Source organism: Herpailurus yagouaroundi, unplaced genomic scaffold (assembly GCF_014898765.1).
Source record: "Herpailurus yagouaroundi ecotype Mexico unplaced genomic scaffold, PumYag 159, whole genome shotgun sequence".
NCBI classification, from domain to species: Eukaryota; Metazoa; Chordata; class Mammalia; order Carnivora; family Felidae; genus Herpailurus; species Herpailurus yagouaroundi.
The window spans coordinates 10,112,057-10,131,619 of NW_024412400.1; the positions used below are offsets into that span (position 1 = coordinate 10,112,057).

A 19,563-nucleotide genomic window follows, 5' to 3' on the forward strand; every position below is an offset into this window, starting at 1 on the left:
TATTCTGATACTGTAGTAGTTTGTCTTTCTCGACGCTTTTCCGATCTCCGCGCCGTCGTCCCCTCCCCCCCTCCCCCCCACCTCTCTCTCAGAATAAACAAACAAACTTTAAACAAACGAGGTATGAAGACTTCTCATGCATGGAGGATGATAGCTGCCCCAAAACTATACTTTTAGCATTGCCATAAGGTGGCAGCATTGAAGGAGGGGTAGCTTATCTCAGAGTTGGGAAGACAAATGAATTATTAAACATTGAAATAGGGGCACTGGTTGGCTCAGCCAGTTCAGTGTCCAGCTCTTGCTTTCGGCTCAGGTCATAATCTTGCAGTTCGTGAGATTGAGCCCTGCATTGGGCTCTGTGCTGACAGTGTGGAGCCTGGTTGGGATTCTCTTTCTCTGCTCCTCCCCTGCTCATGCACGTGCTCCATCTCTCTCTCTCTAAATAATTAAATAAACTCCATATATATATATATATATATATATATATATATATATATATATATATGTAAATAATTTAAAAAACACAACTTAAGCATAAGAACCAGGAATATCTTAGGATTCCCTTAGAACATCACTGTTTTTGACAAGAGACATAAAAAGGAATTTTGTTTAAAAGAAGTACTGTGCTTAAAAAGGTATATAGTATGGTATGTTTCTACTCAATTGGATTACTTTTTTTTTGTTTTTCTTTTTAAATTTTGGCATTTGAAGAGTTTGCTTAGAAAAATTATCTAGGGAGTGCTTCATTTTACAGAGGTGTTGGATCTAAATGAAATGATTTTGTTTTGTAGGAGCATAAATTCTGCATTTAAATATTGAGAAATCCACCTAGCATTTGCTTATTTTTAATTTTCAGTTTTCTTTTCCAGGAAGATTCCTGATGTTCCACCCATTGTAAGTGATCAGAAACCATCTGTATCAAAATCTGGACGGAAGATTAAAGGAAGGGGTACAATTGTATGTTTATTAAGACTTCTTTTTTCAAACTACTTATCTAAGCAGTATGTTTTTGCCTATAGGCAAAACCCCAGCCTTAATTTTAGGTATAATCCAACATCTGCTCAAGGAACTGGCTGTATTCTCCACAGGTATGGGAACGTACTGCTGTTAGATGAAAATTTATTGCTATGTTTTTGAGTATGAAATGGCCTGAGAAGCAATAAGTGATTATGTTGAGAAATCTTAGTATGTTGAGTAATCTAGTCTAATGCAGGTAACTGTTAGGATTTCAAAGAAAAAATCCCATTTCTTTTAGTCTCTTACGTTTGACATAACTTCGTACCATCGTTTTGGTACTTTAATCATTATAGCCTTTGAATGGCATCTGACTTTGGGTTTTACTCCTAACTCTGTCCTATAGCAGACTCTAATTGAGAGGTATTTTAAAAATAGTTATTCCTATCTTTGTTTTTAAAGCGCTATCACACACCTCCAAGATCAAGATCATGTTCTGAATCAGATGATGATGATAGCAGTGAAACTCCTCCTCACTGGAAAGAGGAAATGCAGAGATTAAGAGCATACAGACCACCTAGTGGAGAAAAATGGAGTAAAGGAGACAAGTAAGAGCATTGAGTATAAGCACAATTCTGTGTCTGCTATATTTTAAGCGTTAAGGGGAGAGAGACTTACTTGTGGACTTTTCATTAAAGACTTACATTGAAAGTTAGACTGTGACCAAAGAGAATACATTTGGAAATACTTGGCAGAAAGAGAGCTATTAACTAGGAGGGCTGATTGGCTTCAGGGTGCTTTTAAATCAAGATTCTGTTTTCCCTCATAAAACTATAAAACTACCGAATCTCTTAGAGATTTCCTGTACAATTTTAAAAATAATCAGCACCTAAAAATTATATAGCAGGTTCTTTCCTAGCCAGGTCACTGGCTCTTAGTCACTGATGATTGAATAGATAGAAAATCTGTACCTTTCGTGTTGGTTAACTTCTGACCCCAGGGACTGTTGCTGCTTCAACAGTGTACCTGTCTCTTACCCTTAGTAACACCCCACAGTGGAATATCTGTTGTAGAAATGGGCCTGGCTCCAGAATAGCTAGTGAAAAACATACCAGTAGGACCCTTTATAATCGTTCACAGTAGAAGTCTCTTTTCCTCTTTGAGTGTCCAGTAGTATGGTTACAAGTTGGAAGAGGGAATAAAAGGTGCGCATCTGCTGTGTGAGAGTGATTTAGACACAGTGGTATGGAGGAATCTGAATTGTGGGCCCTGACGTGACAGGTTACCATTAAGATTGTAAAACCTGCATCTGTTTTTATGTGCTTTTTCCTCCATTTCTGTACTAATTTAACCAAAACCTTAAGAGAGAGTCTTGATTACCTCTGTGAAGCTGAAATAAAACAGAAGCCATGCTAGCTTCTCCAGACGCTTCTCTTTAAAGTTCAGGCAGCTCTCCTCTGTCTGCAGGGAATCGACAGAATTGTTTGGGAACTTAATTGGACTCTCTCTCAAAACTTGCTCCCAGAAGCAGAGGGTCATGAACAGATCCTGGGCGGGAACTCAGGATGTGACTGGCGCTCCTGTGATGAATTGCTTTGGTTTGGTTTGACTCTCAAAATCATTTTTCTGTCAAGTTTGAAATCCTTTGCTTAATTGAAACAAAAACAAAAAACTAAACTAAGTGCTTTTGTAAGTAACTCTGTTAGTAGTTGTCAGTGCGTGTCTCTGAAATCACGAGGCCTATCCCTCTGATTTATCCTTCCTACGTGTACTCAAAGTGTGGATAGAGTCAGTACTATGTTGTTCACTGGGCTTTTGTCAATGCATTTGTATTGACAGCAAACGTGTTTTAAACTTAAAGCATAGAAACACGCTTGTAAATAACTGCATGCATGTTGGGTCATTTTCTACAGATTAAGTGACCCCTGTTCAAGCCGATGGGATGAGAGAAGCTTGTCCCAGAGATCCAGATCATGGTCCTATAATGGATATTATTCAGACCTTAGTACGGCAAGACACTCTGATGGTCACCATAAAAAACGCAGAAAAGAGAAAAAGGTGAAGCATAAAAAGAAAGCGAAAAAGCAGAAACACTGCAGAAGACACAAGCAGACTAAGAAGAGAAGGATTATTGTACCATCTGACATAGAATCCTCAAAATCTTCCACCCGACGAATGAAATCCTCTTGTGATAGAGAAAGGAGATCTCGTTCTTCCTCGTTATCGTCTCATCACTCATCAAAGAGGGACTGGTCTAAATCTGATAAGGATGACCAGAGTTCTTCAACCCATTCCAGCAGGGACTCCTACAGATCTAAATCTCACTCACAGTCTTACTCTAGAGGAAGCTCAAGATCAAGGACTCCATCAAAATCCTCATCACATTCTCGAAGTAGATCAAAGTCCAGATCTAGTTCCAAGTCAGGGCACCAAAGGACAGCATCAAAATCACCAAAAAGAACAGCCTCTCAGTTAAGTGAAAACAAACCAGTTAAAACAGAACCTTTAAGAACAACAGTGCCACAAAATGAAAATGTCATAGTACAAGCGGTGGTGGCAGAAAATATTCCTGTAATACCACTGAGTGACAGTCCCCCTCCTTCAAGGTGGAAGCCTGGACAGAAGCCCTGGAAGCCCTCTTATGAGCGAATTCAGGAAATGAAAGCTAAAACAACCCACTTGCTGCCCATCCAAAGCACTTACAGTTTAGCAAATATTAAAGAGACTGGAAGTTCATCATCCTACCACAAAAGAGAAAAAAATTCAGAAAGTGATCGGAGTGCTTATTCAAAATACAGTGACAGAAGTTCAGAAAGCTCACCAAGGTCAAGGAGCAGATCTTCTAGGAGTAGATCTTACTCCAGATCATACACAAGGTCACGAAGTCTAGCTAGTTCACGTTCGAGGTCTAGGTCTCCCTCATCTAGATCTCATTCACGAAATAAATACAGTGATCATTCACGGTGTAGTAGATCATCGTCGTACTCTTCTGTTAGCAGTGATGATAGAAGACGAGCCAAGAGAAAATACAGATCCAGCGGGAAGAAAAATAACACTTCTAGTAAAAGGCACAGCAGCAGTTCCGAAAAGACACTTCGCCATAAATATATGAAAAGCAGGGACAAGTCTTGTCAGAGAAAGTATAGCGAAAGCAGGTCATCTTTAGATTATTCTTCAGACAGTGAACAGTCAAGTGTTCAGGTTACACAGTCAGCCCAGGAGAAAGAGAAGCAAGTCCAAAAGGAAATGAATAATAAGCAAGAGAGAAACAGAGATGAAGAGAAATCCAAGCCCGAACAAGAATGCCCTCGTTCAAAAAAAAAAGCCTTGAAAGAGAATCTTTCTGATCACCTTAGAAATGGCAGTAAGCACAAAAGAAAGAATTATGCAGGAAGTAAATGGGACTCAGAATCAAACTCCGAACGAGATGGAACTAAAAACAGTAAAAATATTTCCCGGCCATCTTCTGATAAGGAGGAAGGTGAAGCTACATCAGATTCTGAGTCAGAGTTTGGTGAAATTCACACCAAAGCCAAATCCACAACAAAGTCTTCAGCAAGTACTTCACTGCCTGACGGTAATGGTGCTTGGAAGTCAAGTAAACAGCGGTCTTCAACCTCTGATTCTGAGGGGTCCTATTCCAATTCAGAAAACGCTAGAAGAAAGGCACGGAAGCACAAACACGGGTCAAAGGAAAATCTTAAAAGGGAACAGACCAAAAAAGCCAAAGAGAAATTGAAAGGGAAAAAAGACAAAAAGCACAAGGCTCCAAAACGAAAACAAGCATTTCATTGGCAGCCTCCACTAGAATTTGGTGAGGAGGAGGAAGAGGAGATTAGTGAAAAGCAAGTTATTCAGGAGGCAAAAGAGAAAAAACAAGTTTCTGAAAACAGTGAAACCTTGAAAGAAAGTATTGTGCAAACTGAGAAGTCCTGTGAAGAGGGCAACCTTTCAGGTAAATGTAATACAGTAATGATTCCATCAGATATTGATCAGCCTACTAAAGATGATAGTAAACTCAGCATTTCTCCTAGAGCTTTAAATACTGATGAAAATGTAGCTGCTTCTCCCTCAAACGTTCAGCATATTGCAGAAATTGTCTCAAGTGGAGTGGAAGATGTGCTTCAGACAGATGACAACATGGAGATTTGCACTCCTGATAGGAGTTCCCCAGCAAAGGAGGCATCCCCTCTAGGAAACTCAAGGCTCGACACCCCAGATATAAACATTGTTTTAAAGCAGGATGTGCACACGGAGCATCCTGAGGGAGAGGAGCTAAAGCAGGAAAGCAGCATGTCTGAAAGCAAAACAATGGGGGACATGGGCAAACAGGACGGCGGCCCAACTGGCATTGCCAGTGCTGCAGAAAGCACTGTGAAGAGAGAGGTGGCTGAGAAGAGCCAGATCGGTCTCTTAGATAATAAATGGAAGCCCCTGCAAGGTGTGGGGAACGTGGCCGCCCCAGCTGCTACTACATCCAGCACTGTGGAAGTGAAGGCATTGACTGCTGCACCTGAGATGAAGCCACAAGGCTTGAGGATAGAAATCAAAAGCAAAAATAAAGTCCGGCCTGGGTCTCTCTTTGATGAAGTAAGAAAGACAGCACGCTTAAACCGGAGGCCAAGAAATCAGGAGAGTTCAAGTGATGAGCAGACACCTAGTCGAGATGGGGATAGCCAGTCCAGGAGTCCGAGCAGATCTCGAAGTAAATCTGAAACGAAATCAAGACACAGAACAAGGTCTGTCTCCTACAGTCACTCAAGAAGTCGATCACGAAGTTCCACATCGTCTTATCGGTGAGCCCTGTATTTATTCTCTTTCCTTTTTCCCTCCCACGGAGAGTCTGTTATTTTTAGCTTGGAAGAACATCAGAATTAGGGACAAGATTACTATTTCCAAATGTCTGGAAGGGAATGAGAGGAAGTCTTGTGCTGTGTGACCCAGAGAGCAGATCGAGAGCATAGGAAGTGGAGATTTTAGGGGAAAAAATTTGGGCTCAGTGTCAAAAACTATTAGCTTTTCAGGGTGCCTGGGTGGCTCAGTTCGTTAAGTGTCCGACTCTTGCTTTCAGTTCAGGTCACGATCTCACGGTTTATGAGTTTGAGCCCCACATCAGGCTCTGTGCTGACAGTGCGGACCCTGCTTGGGATTCTCTCTCTCCCTCTCTCTGCCCCTCCCCCACTCACGCTGTCTCTGTCTCTCTCAAAATAAATGAACTTAAAAAAAAAACTATTAGCTTAACCAACTAAAGCTCTTTGGCAACAGAGATGAGTTGCCGTGGTAGATGGCACGTGTCTCTCTTTCAAGGTGTGATGTTGTTCTCCCACCTGTCTGTGATGCCGTAGAAGGGAATCCTGAACATATAGAACCGTGTAGGATTTAGAGATCGTTAACCCTCCATTTTACACAAGTGGAAGGTGAGGGCCGGAGAAGCAAAGTTACCTGCCCAAGACCTGCATCTAGTTGATCTTTATTCAAGGTTGGGGGAGGGGCATGGCAAGACCGATCATCTTTAGATTTGTGTATTTTGGTTCAGGTTGCCTGTAACTTTGGTCAGCATAGACAGTGCAGAGAATGAGAATTTTTACAAACTAAAAAATTAGTGATGGTGGCATGAAGTTAGTAATTTGTATTCCTTTTTAAATTTTCTCTATAAATAGTTCACGGCTTTACCTCACTGTCTCTTAGTTACTCCTATCCATGGATATATTATTGTGCTTGGTCCTCATCCCTTGAACTTAAAACAGAAGAATCTTCGAGAACTTTTTTCCCCTTTCTAGTTGTTTATCTTCCCTTTCCCACCCGGATTTCTTTAAAAATAGAAACCAGTACGTGCCATCTGTCGTAACAGTGCCCCATTTACTCTTTAGTTGCTTGCAGGCTGCCTTCTGTGCCGTCCCTCCCTGCTTCTCCCCAAGCGGGCTATTTTCAGGTGCTTGGCACGAGTGCCAGGCCACGTTTTCAGTCCTTTCCGTTCTTCTGGCACCTGCCGGTGGTCCTCCTCTTCCCTCTCAGACCGTTCCATGCTCGTGTTGTGGGCTCTTCTTCCTCCTGCCCTGACTCGCAGCAGGCCTGGAGAGCTGGTGAATCCCGGCCTGTTCTCTCTAGGTTCATAGGCCAGGTGCAGTCAGCTATGGAGCTGCTTTGGCTCCCTGTCTGCTCAACGTCTGCCTTATCATTCACACTCCAGCAGTTCTGAGCTCTGGTTGATGCTGGCCACTCACTTAGCTTCTTACTGCTGCCTTTGGAGTGGCTGGCCTTTCATCTTCGAAATGAAGACAGGCTTAGAAAGCCTAAGGAATTTGCTTTAGGTTATGCAGCTGATAGACTGGACAGCCTCCCTGTTTTGGTTACTTGCCTGGCCCTGACTCCCCTAACCACGCTGTGACTTCACTAAGTCGGGAACTACTTCCTACTCATCTTTTAGTCGCCTCACAGAATCTGCTCTGTACTTGTTAAGTAATTGAAAAAAAAATTGTTGAATAAATGACGGGAGTCTTACTAGAAGACAATGTGTTCCATTTTCTTATAGATAAACTGGAAGCACATCATGTCTTCCAAAACATAAGTACATAGTGAATAAAATAAAACCTATGAGGGGGCGCCTGGATGGCTCAGTCGGTTAAGCGTCCAACTGCGGCTCAGGTCATCATCTCGTGGTTTGTGATTTCGAGCCCCACATCGGGCTCTCCACTGTCAGTGCAGAGCCTGCTTAGGATCTTCTGTCTCCCTCTCTCTGCCCCTCCCCTGCTCATGCTCTCTCTCTCTCAAAAATAAACATTAAAAAAAAAAAAACAAAAACAAAAACAACTATGAAAATGTTACATAGCAGCCTAGACATAGGGGTATTGTTCTGTCCTAAATGACAGGTATAAAGTTGGGGGAGAAGGGTGGGGAGCCAAGTGAGTGCGGGCTGGGGGGGGGCAGAATCGTGCTACTTAAGTTCCTTGTTGTATCAAATAGATACAAAAAAATAAAACAAATGATTAGGTATAAATAAATAATTTAAAATGTCATCTAGTTTAAAAAATAGAGCTTTGACATACCTGATATATCCCTACCCTCATTTCTTCTAAAGTTGAACATTATTCTAAACTTTTGTTATAGTTTTGTTGTTTTTCTTCAGTTTTGCCAGAGATGTTTCTATTTGTATAGTGTTGTTTTTGTAGGTTTTCAAAAAGATCTTTATACATACATACGTAATGTGTTCTATTTATGCATTTTTCACTTAACATTAAGTTCCAGGAGATGTCTCTGTTGATGTATGTAGCTGTAGTTCAGTCATTTTCCTACATTAGAATATTTTGCTGTATATCTGTGCATTAATTTTTTCCCCCATTCTGTCATTAATGGAGATTTGGATTATTTCTTCTTCCGATATTACAGATAGGGTTCCAGTGAACACACCTTTAGCAGCCTGTTCTGGTTTATTCCATTCTGTTCAGTTTAAACACTATTCATAAGCTACCACTGTCACACCCACAATGAAGAGTTCCATGAAAGACTTTTCCTTTTGTTGTGTTTTCCCCTTCCCACTGTACTAGTAAGGCCTTGAACAGCAAGGTGAGTTAATATAATTGTGCTTTTTCACTCTTAATTGTAGATCAAGAAGCTACTCTAGAAGTCGGAGCAGAGGATGGTACAGCAGAGGCCGCACAAGAAGCCGGAGCAGCTCCTACCGCAGTTACAAAAGTCACAGGTGAGCTTGTGAACCCCGCCCTCCCGTGTGGTCTCCATCCTGTCTGCTCTTCAGGGCATGCACAGGCAGAGTGGGGGAGCTGTTGAGAAGAATCCTGTCACTGTTGAATACTGGACAGGCCTGTCGTCTCGTCCAGTTGTTTCTAAGAACTGTCAGATTCTCACTGGCTCTTCTCAGGGTGTGATCTTATCAGAGTGAGGAAAGAGAAGCAGTAAAAATATTTAAAAGAGGCCCTGCCCGCCAGCTCCCCCTCCCTCCACCTCCAGTACATCTTCCTTAACCTTAGTTCACCTCTGCAGTCACCTCTTTCTTGACTCGGAGTAGGGATTGGGATAGGAGGACTGATTTGTTAACAGGGGCCACAAGATGAAGCATGTCGGGGGTGACCCCAGGTCTCTATTTCTTCCACGTTCTTGAAACCCTCTTGCCTCTCAGGCATTTTCCAGTGCTGCAGCTTCATTTTACTTACAGACGTCTGACCTGTGCAGACCCTTCCCTCCCCACCCAGTTCGAACCTCCCCAGAGACTTTCGTTATGTGCATCTCATAGAAGAATTGAATAAAACATAAGCTTTCTAATGATAACCAACCTGGCTTTTAAAAAATACAACATAGTTTTGATATACAAATGAAATACAGCTACTGGATTTCATTTGTGTTTTTTCCTTGGTGGGCAAAGAAATGTCTAGATTTTTTATATAGCCTGTCCTTACCCACAAGATGATGGTCCCTCATGTGATTAATATTAGGACATCCAGCAGGAGCAGATCCAGGAGCAGCTCGTACGACCCCCACAGTCGGTCCAGGTACGGACGGGGGTGGGGAACCATTTGTGGGGGCGGGATTGAAAAGCCTTGTTTTATAAAACCCTTCACTTCCTTTTCAAAAGTGCTGTATTCTGTTGAAAAGTGTAGATACCTGTATTTGTCTCATGTAATCCTACCCTATCTACGTGAGGTCTTTTTGACAGCTTTTATCTGTTGGCCCATGGTACTCTAGTGTCAAAAGTGACCATTGATGACCAGTTGTAATGGCAGGTGTTTATTGGATATAATTGCCTAGTAAGATCCACCACCTTCATTCAAACTTAACTCACTGTCAACTTCGTGATATTTTTCAACGCAGAAAATAAATGAACATTTTTCTTTTTACTATGGTAAGTCTGACTGGGGCAATTGTTCAGTGTTTCCAGTACTTGCTGTGCAGCTGTGTCCTCGCAGTGTCATCTAGGCCCTTGTTTTCGAGAACACTGATCAGGTCATAAAAAGAAATGGAAGCATATAAGTATCTGAGTGGGAAAATTGAGTGTGTGTTGTTGCTGTTGAAGCAGGTCCTACACTTACGATAGCTACTATAGCAGGAGTCGGAGTCGAAGTAGGAGCCAAAGGAGTGACAGTTACCACCGAGGCAGAAGTTACAGCAGGCGGTCCAGGTGGGTCCCCCTCCTTTAGGGCACTGCTCGGTACTGTGGGCACTTGGTGCATGAGGTGATAGAAGAGAAAGCATAATCTTGGGAGGACAGAAATATTTTTCTCTTCTCGAATTTCAGCAGTCCATAGGCAGCTACTAAATAAAAGTGGCCGTTGTGTTAAGGGTTGCCGGGTCAGGTTTGCTGGGTATTGTTACATGTGTGAATCCAAAATGGATCTTGTAATACTTACATATCTTTGAATAGTTTGCAAGGAGTAAAGAGAGAAGGTCACCTAAACCGTGGGCCATTCTTTTAAATAGGGCTAGTTGCTGAAAATAGCAAAACAGGTTTGTTAATTTTTTTTAATCAAAAAATGTATACTAAAATGTCATCATTTGCTTCAGCAGCAGAGCTGAGGTTTATATCATCAATTTTTAGTAAAAACATTTTTATATATTACAGATGTTTACACACATTATATGTAACATATTTTGGCTGGTACTGTAAGAGTCTTTGTGTTGACTTTTTATGGTGTCCCTTTCCTAGCTGCTTTTTTGGTCTTAACCCTTCTCCCGTTCGTTGCAACTACTGTCAGTGATCCTCGCTGAATATCGGTATAATCTAAACACGTCCCTTGTTTGAAACTCTTGAAGGCCTCCCTACCTGCCAGCTCCAGCTGGGGCTTTTCTGTCTTCCCTCCTTTAATGTGCTAGAACCTTTCCTTCTGCCTGGAGATACACACGCCTCTTGAAATGGCCAATTCCCACCTACCTACCCCGCAGGCCTCAGTTGCAACCCACTGCCCCAGGAGGCCTGCCCTGACTGTTCACCCTGAGTTACGCCACCCCCAACTCCCTGCCGTGTGCCCTATTTGTCTTGTCCACTATTCTGTACTGTCCTTGAGCCCCAGGAATCTGTACTTGGTCTACTGTGTATGTCCTAGCATTTGGCAAAGTGACTGGCTCCCTGAATTTTTTTCAAAATAACTGAATGGTGACAATTGCCAGGTCCTCTTGACTTAGTTTCCCAGAGGTCCTATCTGCATGCACCTGCCCTACCTTCCTCCCACATCCCTCATGGGGTCCCCATTTATTTTTTTTTGGCTTCCCTTTTTTTTTTTTTTTTTTTTTTAATTTTTTTGGAGTGAGGGGTAAGTGAGGGAGGGAGGGGCAGAAGGAGAGGGAGAGAATCTTAAGCTGCCCCACGCAGAGCTCCATCTCACGACCATGAGATCATGACCTGAGCTGAAATCAAGAGTTGGATGCTTAACCGACTGAGCCTCCCAGGCGCCCCTTGGTTTCCATATTTTTAATGAAACTATTTGTGTACCTTTTTTATCCCTTGCTTCCTCGGTCTCATTAAATATTGATGTTCAGTTTGGGTAACATGGAAGATTATTCTGCTCATTTGCATGTGGATTTCAAGTAATTTCCCAAGATGCGATGTTTCTTTATCTTAACGTTGATATTACTATTCTGTCATTTAAAACGTCTTTGAAAATTCTACACTGTTGCCACAGTCAAGACCCCACTCATCCACCCACTGTGCTCTGCCACATCAGTATTGCTTTCAAGCCACTCATATCAAAAAAGAAAAAAAAAAAAAAAAGGCTTCAAGAGGAATTCAAAGGGTTGAAGTTAAAAGGTGTCTGTATATTTCTTTTGTTATACAGGAGTTGTAGATCTTATGGCTCTGACAGTGAAAGTGACCGAAGTTACTCTCATCACCGGAGCCCCAGTGAAAGCAGCACATATAGTTGAAAATGTCCCCCCCCCCTTTTTTTATACAAATTATATCTTATTTGTAAATATCTGGTAACTTAAAAGTTGGAGAAACTTAATGGCAGTCTGTTGTTCTATTTCAATATTAGAGATAAGTTTCAAAAATAGGCACTTAATTGTTATCGTTCATTTACATGTACACAGAATTTAAAATACAGATATGTCTCCTAAAAATATTTTTATGCCACATTTTACAGTAGCCAACTATGGAAATGAATTTCATTTTCTTGAATCAAGAAATCATGAAATTTAAGTATCATTTGCAATATTATTTTAGACAGATGATTTCTTTCCATCTCATGTATTCCTTAGAATACAGATTCTTTTTGCCCATTTTTCAGGTTTTAGCATATATGCTGCCAAGCATAGAACTGTGAAGAACTGTTAAAGGTGGCCAAATATTTATGTACCAATCACACAGTCTCATACATACGTGCTCTTAAGAACAAACCACCCAGAATTGATACTTGATGGTAGCCAGGAATATAAGGCAGTGGCTCTGGAGTTCTTCATTCTTTCCTTACTTCTTGGTTGTCTCAGAGGATCGGGAAAAGTGGTCATCATACAGCCCACTCTGGCTGGCAGGTGAGGTTCAGAAGAATAAATCGGCCTTAACTGTGTACCTGCACTGTCCCTAAGGACCTAATGTTTTATGTGCTTTTTAATGAGTACTATCACAAGTTTAGATTGTAGAAACAATTCTATTCCAGTTCATGTTTTGGTGCTCGGTACCTTTTGGTGCCTCTTTACGTATACTTTACGTTAGAATCTCCTAGAAGAGAGATTATTATTATTATTATTATTATTATTTTAATTCACTGGCGCCAAACGTTCCTTCTGAGCTGTATTCACTTTAAATATTTGGAGGGCTTCTCTCCAGCTCAGGTGTGGCCTGGGGTCCTCCGGAGCAGGCAGGACTGACCCAGAAGGTTGTGTGGCCGCTCAGGGCTGCTACACGTAACTGACATGTGTGCCTCGGGAAGAGTCAATTGAAGAGTGGACTTCAAAGTACCACCAAAACCTCACTGCCACCATCCTGGAGACACTTGGCAGAGCTTTTAAGTCTTTCAAGTAAGAGAGAGAGATACCACAACAGCAGCTGAACTGTTCTAAGCACCAGCATGTTTTTCCTCTTTCTGCCGTGACCCGCTCTGACTCGGTGAAGCCTCACACGACACGAGGAAGTCCGGGACATCACACAGGGGAAGAGGGTGTGCACGACTGCCACAGATGACACATTTTCGGTTTGGGGTGGTTCCTCCAAAAAGGATTTGACCTGTAAAAACTGGTGTGATTTTTTTTTTTTTTTTTTTTAATCTTTGAGTTTTTCCCCCAAGTGTACTTAATCACCTTAGTGCCAGTTTAATCAGTTACGCAGAAGAAAATCCTACTGGATGTTGGGTGTGGAACTCTGCACCAACCCAACCCAGGCCTTGGCTTGGGGTACCTGGGAAGTGGGAAAGAGCCCTCAGTTGGAGGGATTTGACAGCCTCGGATGGGTGGAGGGGAGACCTTGGATATATTAAAACGGTCATCCGTAAAAGGTTCATAAACAGGGTTAAGTGGTCAGCTGTTTGCCAGGTTGATAGAGTACGTCAGAAAACAGGACCCAAGTCAAATAAACGGACTTCTTAGTGAACACAAAACAATGTGTGATTCATGTGAAGGGTTTTCAAAAGTTGCCTGTAATATTCAGTGGGGGGAAAAAAACACATTCAGAAGCCCAACAAACTGCCAAATCTAATTAGGTTAAGAAAAGTTACCCTTGGACGATGTATTTGTTTTCTGCTGCTGTGTAACAAAGTACCCCAAACTTAGCAGCATAAGACAACGCCTATTTCTTAGCTCACCAGTTCTGTAGCTTGTGAGTCTGGCACAGTGTGGCTAGATTCTCTGCTCAGGGTCTCACAAGGCTGAAATCAAGGGTCAGCAGGGCAGCATTCCTTTATGGAGGCTGTGGGGAAGAATCTGCTTCCAAGTTCACTCAGTTCCTTGCTGGCTGTCATCTGGAGGCTTCTGCCTCAGCCTTCTCATTCCTTCTCGCGTGCTCCCGTCCATCTTCAAATTCTCAATGGCCCATCCTCTCACACCTCCCATCCCTCTGCCTTCTTCCTCTGTTTTAAGGTTCATGTGATTAGATCAAGCCCACTGATCAAGTCTCCCTGTTTTAAGGTCAGTTCTGCCACAGAACATAACATAATCACAGGAGTGACTGCACAGGCGCGGGTTCCTGGGATTTGGGCATGGAGTTGGGGGGGGCGGGGCGCAGGCCATTCAGAACCCCACCTACCACAGACCATCACTGCCCGTTGCGCTGGAGTTTCATCCCAACAAGGTGGGCCCTGGAAGCCTCATTTGTTTCTTCCATGGACAAGAACAGCCCTCAGCCGTAGCATTCAACTGTGTGTTTACTGAATGAACTACAGAAACAGCTTTTCTGCCTAGAGGGGATTGTTCTGTATTTTAAGTTATTTTTTAATAAAATTTAATTATGTTGTGTATTGTGCTTCTTAATAGAAAATGTATTATTGGACTGTTTTTGTAATGTCGTTTACTGCAAATGAAACATGATATAGCTGGTATTGTTCAAAAACTGTAGAGAATACTTTTGTACATATTGGCAATGTCTAATTTGTATACACTTCATTTAAATGTTCCTAAAACTTGAAAAGGGGGACCTTGTAGAAATTAAAATATATACTTAGTCTAAATCTGTGCCTGTTTCATCTCTCTTTACTCGTCCAGGCTTCCAGTAATCTTTCCGAAATGGAAAAGAAAATGTTGAGTCTCTTTGCTGAGCCAGGCGGCAAAGAGACTTCGTCTTTGCTGTCCGTTTCCATCTGGCGGCTGAGTATCGGCGGGGCGTGAGGTGGGGCGGGAGAGGCACTGCAGGCGGAGATGTTCACCTGCCCAGATGGTGCACCTGCTCAGTGATGGTGCTTGGTCTCTCTTGCCCTGCAAACTCCAGGTTTCCTCCAGGCTCCGTTGTTGTCATTCAGCCGAGGTGACCTGCATACAGAGGTCTTTGCTGAGGAAGGAATATGTCCCATCTTCTCTGGGAGTTGCTGCCTTGGGGACAGAACGTTTACCTACTAAACCACCCACGGCCTCCACACTTCCCTCTCTACCAGTTCACTAGGCACAGAGCACTGGCTCTTAGAGAAAACATTCATGGTGATATTTTTAGTGTCCACATGAGAATTTGCAGGGCAAGTACAATTAACTTTTTTCTCCTCGGGACTCAGAGGAATTTGTATTTTCTTAGTGAATACCTCATAACTTCTCACAGTAAGACTTGCAGAGATTCAGTTTTCAGAATTAACAGTAGACCCCCAAGTCAGGCAATCCCTGACAATAGTCCAATCTGGATTCATTAAAATTTAAAGAAAACTTCAGAGTCTTACTGTAGGGAAATCCCCAAGTGAGGTTCTTTTTTAGTGAGCTCCAGCATTGTGTTCGCATTCTCATAGTGATCATTTTGATCAGCTGGGCAGCACTGGGGGGAAACATGTCAAGGATTTTGGCCTTGACTGTTCTGAATTAGCCGGGCGTTAAATAGGAGGTAAGAGAATTCAAGAAAAATGTCCCTATCACAAGTGAAAACTGGCTGGACACCACTGTTGGGAAGGGAAAGGAAACTGTAGTCTGTGTAGAGAGAAACCTGCCACGCAGGTGATGCAAACTAGCTGACTAGGTGAGGCCCGGAAGCCATGCCTCACATGCTAGAAGAGCCTGGACTCTGCTGGTTTCTACAAAGAAGTCCCATGCAGCACTTGTGAGGGGTTGAGCTGGGAAGCAAGCTGAGAGGAATCCTGCTGGGCAGGGAGAAGTCCTTTGAGGACAGGGGTAGGGAGGGGGTACCCTGGAAGAACAGGGCACCTGCTCGTCTTCAGGACCCACTCCGGGCAGCTCCAGTCAGTGCCTGATGCTGTGTGTGTGTGAGGCCAGGGGAGCACACTGCCACAACACACACACACAAAGGGGCAGGAGGCTTTAACGGTCTGTTTTCCTTAAAGTTTCGGTAGAGGGCAGAGGCAGTGCCCTTGCCCCTTTCTCTTCTCCTCCCTGTGAATCAAGGCCGGAGTGGGGCTGTGCCGAGCTTCAGGCCAAGTGCTTCTGCCCCTTAGAGACCCTGGGCCCACCGTTCACAGCTCTGCAGGCTGAACTGAGTTTCAGAGCCCGGCCCCAGGACCCAGGCCAGCCTGAGGACTGTTGTGTCTGAACCGGCATAGAGCCCTGAGGAAATCAAGGTAAAGAAAGTGACCTCAGGCTGCAGGAGAGACCCCCGCATCCTGTCTGTTCCTGGGCCTCTGACGGCTCATCTGCACCAAGAAGACGTGGATTGCCCATTCCTCGGCTCATAAGCCCTAAAAGAGGGTGCGCGCAACTGGCACAACTGGCCATGGGAATCCGTGGTGCCCATCCTTTTCCCAGACCCGTCTGGAGAGGAGTCGGCCTCCCAGAGGGCCTACAGGGAATGGAGGCCTGGGCTGCCACTCCCCCAGCCCCAGGTTACCCGGGTCCTCCTGCAACTAACTTCTCTACCAGCAGGCCAGATTCCCAGAGAAAGGCTGCCAAAGACCCCACTAATGTCAATGCCTCCAGCCTAGTTTGATTTTATTTTGAAGAGATAAAGGACCTCTGTGAGCAACGAGTCTGTGGTATAGTCCATAAGGGGTCTGGACCAGAGCCAGACTTTCTGGGTTCAAGTTCTGCTCTGCCACTCTCTAGTTTGTTAACTAACTAGTTAGATTGCTTGACCTTTATAATTCAGCTCCTCATCTGAAAATCTGGGATACCAAGGCCTCCCCCTTGGGAAATAGGGAGAATTAAATGCTTAGAGCCAAGCATACATCAAACGCCCAGGGGATGCGGGCCCTGGGATCGCCTCCAGGAGGAGGGTAGGAGCCCACAGGTTTCATGTGGAGGGCCAGGCTCAAGTCACCAATGAGAAGCCCACAGTCCCTTGAACCAACAGGGAGGGAGAGGATCCTGGAAGCTACTGGTGAGGCATGCCAAGGCCATGACGTTTACACAGCAGGAGGGAACGAGGCAACCTGCTGGTTTGAATTAGGCCCCCACCCCGGCAGCTGTAGCCTATTAGTGTGGCGCTGAGTGGAGGCAGAACACAGGGGCAACACCCCCCGACTCCACACTCGGAGCTCTGTGCTCCCGTCCCTGTAGGGCCCTGGGTCAGCCTCTGGTGGGTAGCTCGAACATCCCTTTCCATCCCACCGACTTCACGCTGTCTTGTCCCCTTCGGTTTTCTGACACTGTCCACTCTGGTCCTTCCCCATCCCAGCTACGGCAGCTACACAGCCTCCTGCACCCCAGGGAGGCTGAGTCCTGTGCTGTGCAAGTGTGCGTGCACACATCCCCCCAACCACCTCTGGGCTGTTTGTTCTCTCCAGGATCAGAAGAGGTGGGCCTGGTGTCCCCAGCCAAGCTTGGGGACTGCCCTCGCACAGTTTGGGTGGCCCCATTTGAGCCCACCATACCGGGCTCTTCAAACAGCTGCAGTCCCATGTGACCCAAGTGCCAGTAGCCTCTCCCAAAGCTGGCTGCGCCCTCGGGCTTCCCCAGTAGATGGGCTGTAGGCCAGAGAAGCAAGAGGGAAACAGCTGTGGTCTTCAGGGAGCCTTGAGCCCCCATTCCCTCTCTTCTCACCCCAACTCCAGCCCCTCTTTGGCTTGACCGCCACAGCCAAAGCCAATCCCAAAGGGGCCAGGGGCCCCACCTTCGTTACTTAGGCTGGCCACACCCCTTGCCAAGCTTTGGCAGAAAGTAGACCCATGAGGGTGTCTCGTGCAGTCCTCTCTGCCAGGATCCTCCCAGCCCGAGGGGAGGCCACACTCTCCCAGCCTCCCCTTTCCCTGGCTCCTGACACTGGTGCCTGGCTGCATTATCTGTACTCCTCTGGGCCTCACTGTCCTAATCCAAGCAATGGGTACACAATCCATCCCTTGCCCCCTCCCAGGTCAGTGCAAGGACCCACTGAATCAGATGAGGAAGCGGGTTGGAACCGAGGAAGAGGCAGAAAGCAGCCCTGAGGTGACCAGCTGGTCCCACATGCTGGCCGGCTCTGGCCTGGCCTCAGCCTGAAGCCTCTGGGAGCTGAGCTAGCTGGCTGTGCACCCACCATGGCCACAGAAACGCAGGGTGTCTGCAGTGGCCGCCTCTGGGGGCATGTCCCCAGCTGTGCCCCCACCTCTCCTCCCGTGTCTTTATTCACTTGGGGTCTCTCCCACGCTGCATCTAGCTATGTGCATTCCTCCCCTTCCTCTTGGCACTCTTTGGTCGCCCCCATCTTTGCCCCTGAGATGTCTTCTCCCTGGCCCCAGCGTCAGGAGGCCCTTGCAGGAGGTCTTGCAAAAGACCATCAGACGTGTTGACGGTGTCACCCTGGGATCTTTGCCTCTGTTCCATTCCCTCTCCCGGCACCCAGAACCAAGTCAATCTGAGCAGGCCCCAGAGACCCTGCCCACTCACGAGGAAGATGGCAAACCCAGGGGATACTGCGACAGCTGGGCAGGGGCTGCTGTGTAAGCACAAGGGCACGTGTGTGAGGGGTGTGGGTATTGCCAGGACAGGGGCACTATCACAGTGACCCAAACGGGGCAGCAGCCAGCTTGGGGTGGGGCGAGGGCACAGAAAGGCCCCTGAATGATGACATGGGCCACACGAGAGGCCCACAGAGGCCCCCTCTCCACCCTGGTGGCCCAGCCGCCACCTGGGCCCTGCCAGGCCAGCGCCCTGCGGTCCCCACCCTGCCGCCTGCTCAGCCTGGCAGCGTTCCTTTGCAGCCTCCTGCCAGCACAGCTAGCCCCCTGCCCCCACTGGTGTCCGTGCCAGAGCAGCATTCCGCAGGCCAGCAGAGACTGAGCAGGGAGGCTACTCAGCAGTGGTCAGGTCACACGGCTGAGGGGCACAGTGGGGCCTGGGCATCTGGCCCCCACTCCTCTCATCTTGCGTTTCCCTAGTGCTGGGCCGGCCACCGTTAAAGGCTTGGTCGCTGCAGCCGGGGTCGGGTTCTTGCATCTCCTGCCCCAGGTCCCCGCCCTGTGGAAATCCAGAGGAGGCCACCAGGTAGGTATGGGCCAACCAGCGCAGAGTAAAAAGAGCTCTGGGATGCCCTGGGGAAGGGGGCTGTGGGGGGCAGGGCTAGCTGGAGATCCTAGACTCACCCTCAGATCAAAGCAGCTCAGGCCAGAGGGTGGGGGTGGTGAGCGCGGCTGGGGTACGGGGGTTCGGTCTCTCAGCTGGGGTCGCTCAGGGGAGCAGGTGGAAGCATTTCTGCAGCTGGTTGGGGAGTGGGCGCGCCCAGCTTCCCCATTTCAGGGCCGCCTCCTACTCCGACCCCGCCTCTGTGGCGCAGCTGGAAGGCACCGAGATTAGACTCTCGGACGAACTTCCCGGCAAGAAGGGGGCTCGGCGCGAGAGAGTGAGGCCGGGGCCCATCCGCTAGGATGGGAGCAGTGGGACCCGGCTGGGGTCCCCTGCGGCCCGAGGCAGAGCAGGCTGCACCGGGACCGCGCACACCACGCGTGTCCGCGCCCCCCGCCGGCACGCAGGGCGGCCTGGCCCTTTAAGCGTCCAGACGGCGGCCCCAGCTGACGCGCGGGCTCCAATCGGCGCCCCGCGCCCCCCGCCCGCCGCGCCGGAGGCTCTGGGGCCGCAGCTGCTCGGCTGCTGGACTCGCCGCGGCCCTGCGCCTCCGCC

General features: G+C 46.4%; 2 protein-coding genes and 1 long non-coding RNA gene across 6 annotated transcripts in view; 2 read left to right on the forward strand and 1 right to left on the reverse strand.

The window, feature by feature from the left end:
* The window catches only part of NKTR (natural killer cell triggering receptor), a 63,019-nt gene extending 48,460 nt beyond the window's left edge, over window positions 1-14,559 (forward strand). For 2 of the 4 annotated variants that reach the window (XM_040479926.1, XM_040479929.1), the window contains 7 exons: window positions 870-957; window positions 1,417-1,562; window positions 2,868-5,750; window positions 8,558-8,653; window positions 9,402-9,458; window positions 9,980-10,084; window positions 11,736-14,559. In XM_040479926.1, the coding sequence (XP_040335860.1) occupies window positions 870-957; window positions 1,417-1,562; window positions 2,868-5,750; window positions 8,558-8,653; window positions 9,402-9,458; window positions 9,980-10,084; window positions 11,736-11,823 (3,463 nt within the window). In that variant the 3' untranslated portion in view covers window positions 11,824-14,559. The remainder of the gene's footprint in view (window positions 1-869; window positions 958-1,416; window positions 1,563-2,867; window positions 5,751-8,557; window positions 8,654-9,401; window positions 9,459-9,979; window positions 10,085-11,735) is intronic. The other 2 variants (XM_040479927.1, XM_040479928.1) reach the window with 2 other exon arrangements.
* Window positions 13,159-19,508, reverse strand: LOC121033526 (uncharacterized). Its single transcript, XR_005791958.1, has 2 exons — window positions 19,029-19,508; window positions 13,159-14,853 (listed from the first exon to the last, which is right to left on the reverse strand). It is a non-coding gene; the product is annotated as an uncharacterized LOC121033526 (long non-coding RNA).
* The window catches only part of ZBTB47 (zinc finger and BTB domain containing 47), a 14,150-nt gene continuing 13,384 nt past the window's right edge, over window positions 18,798-19,563 (forward strand). The window contains exon 1 of the mRNA XM_040479934.1: window positions 18,798-18,930. The gene's annotated coding sequence lies outside the window, so the exon portion shown is untranslated. The remainder of the gene's footprint in view (window positions 18,931-19,563) is intronic.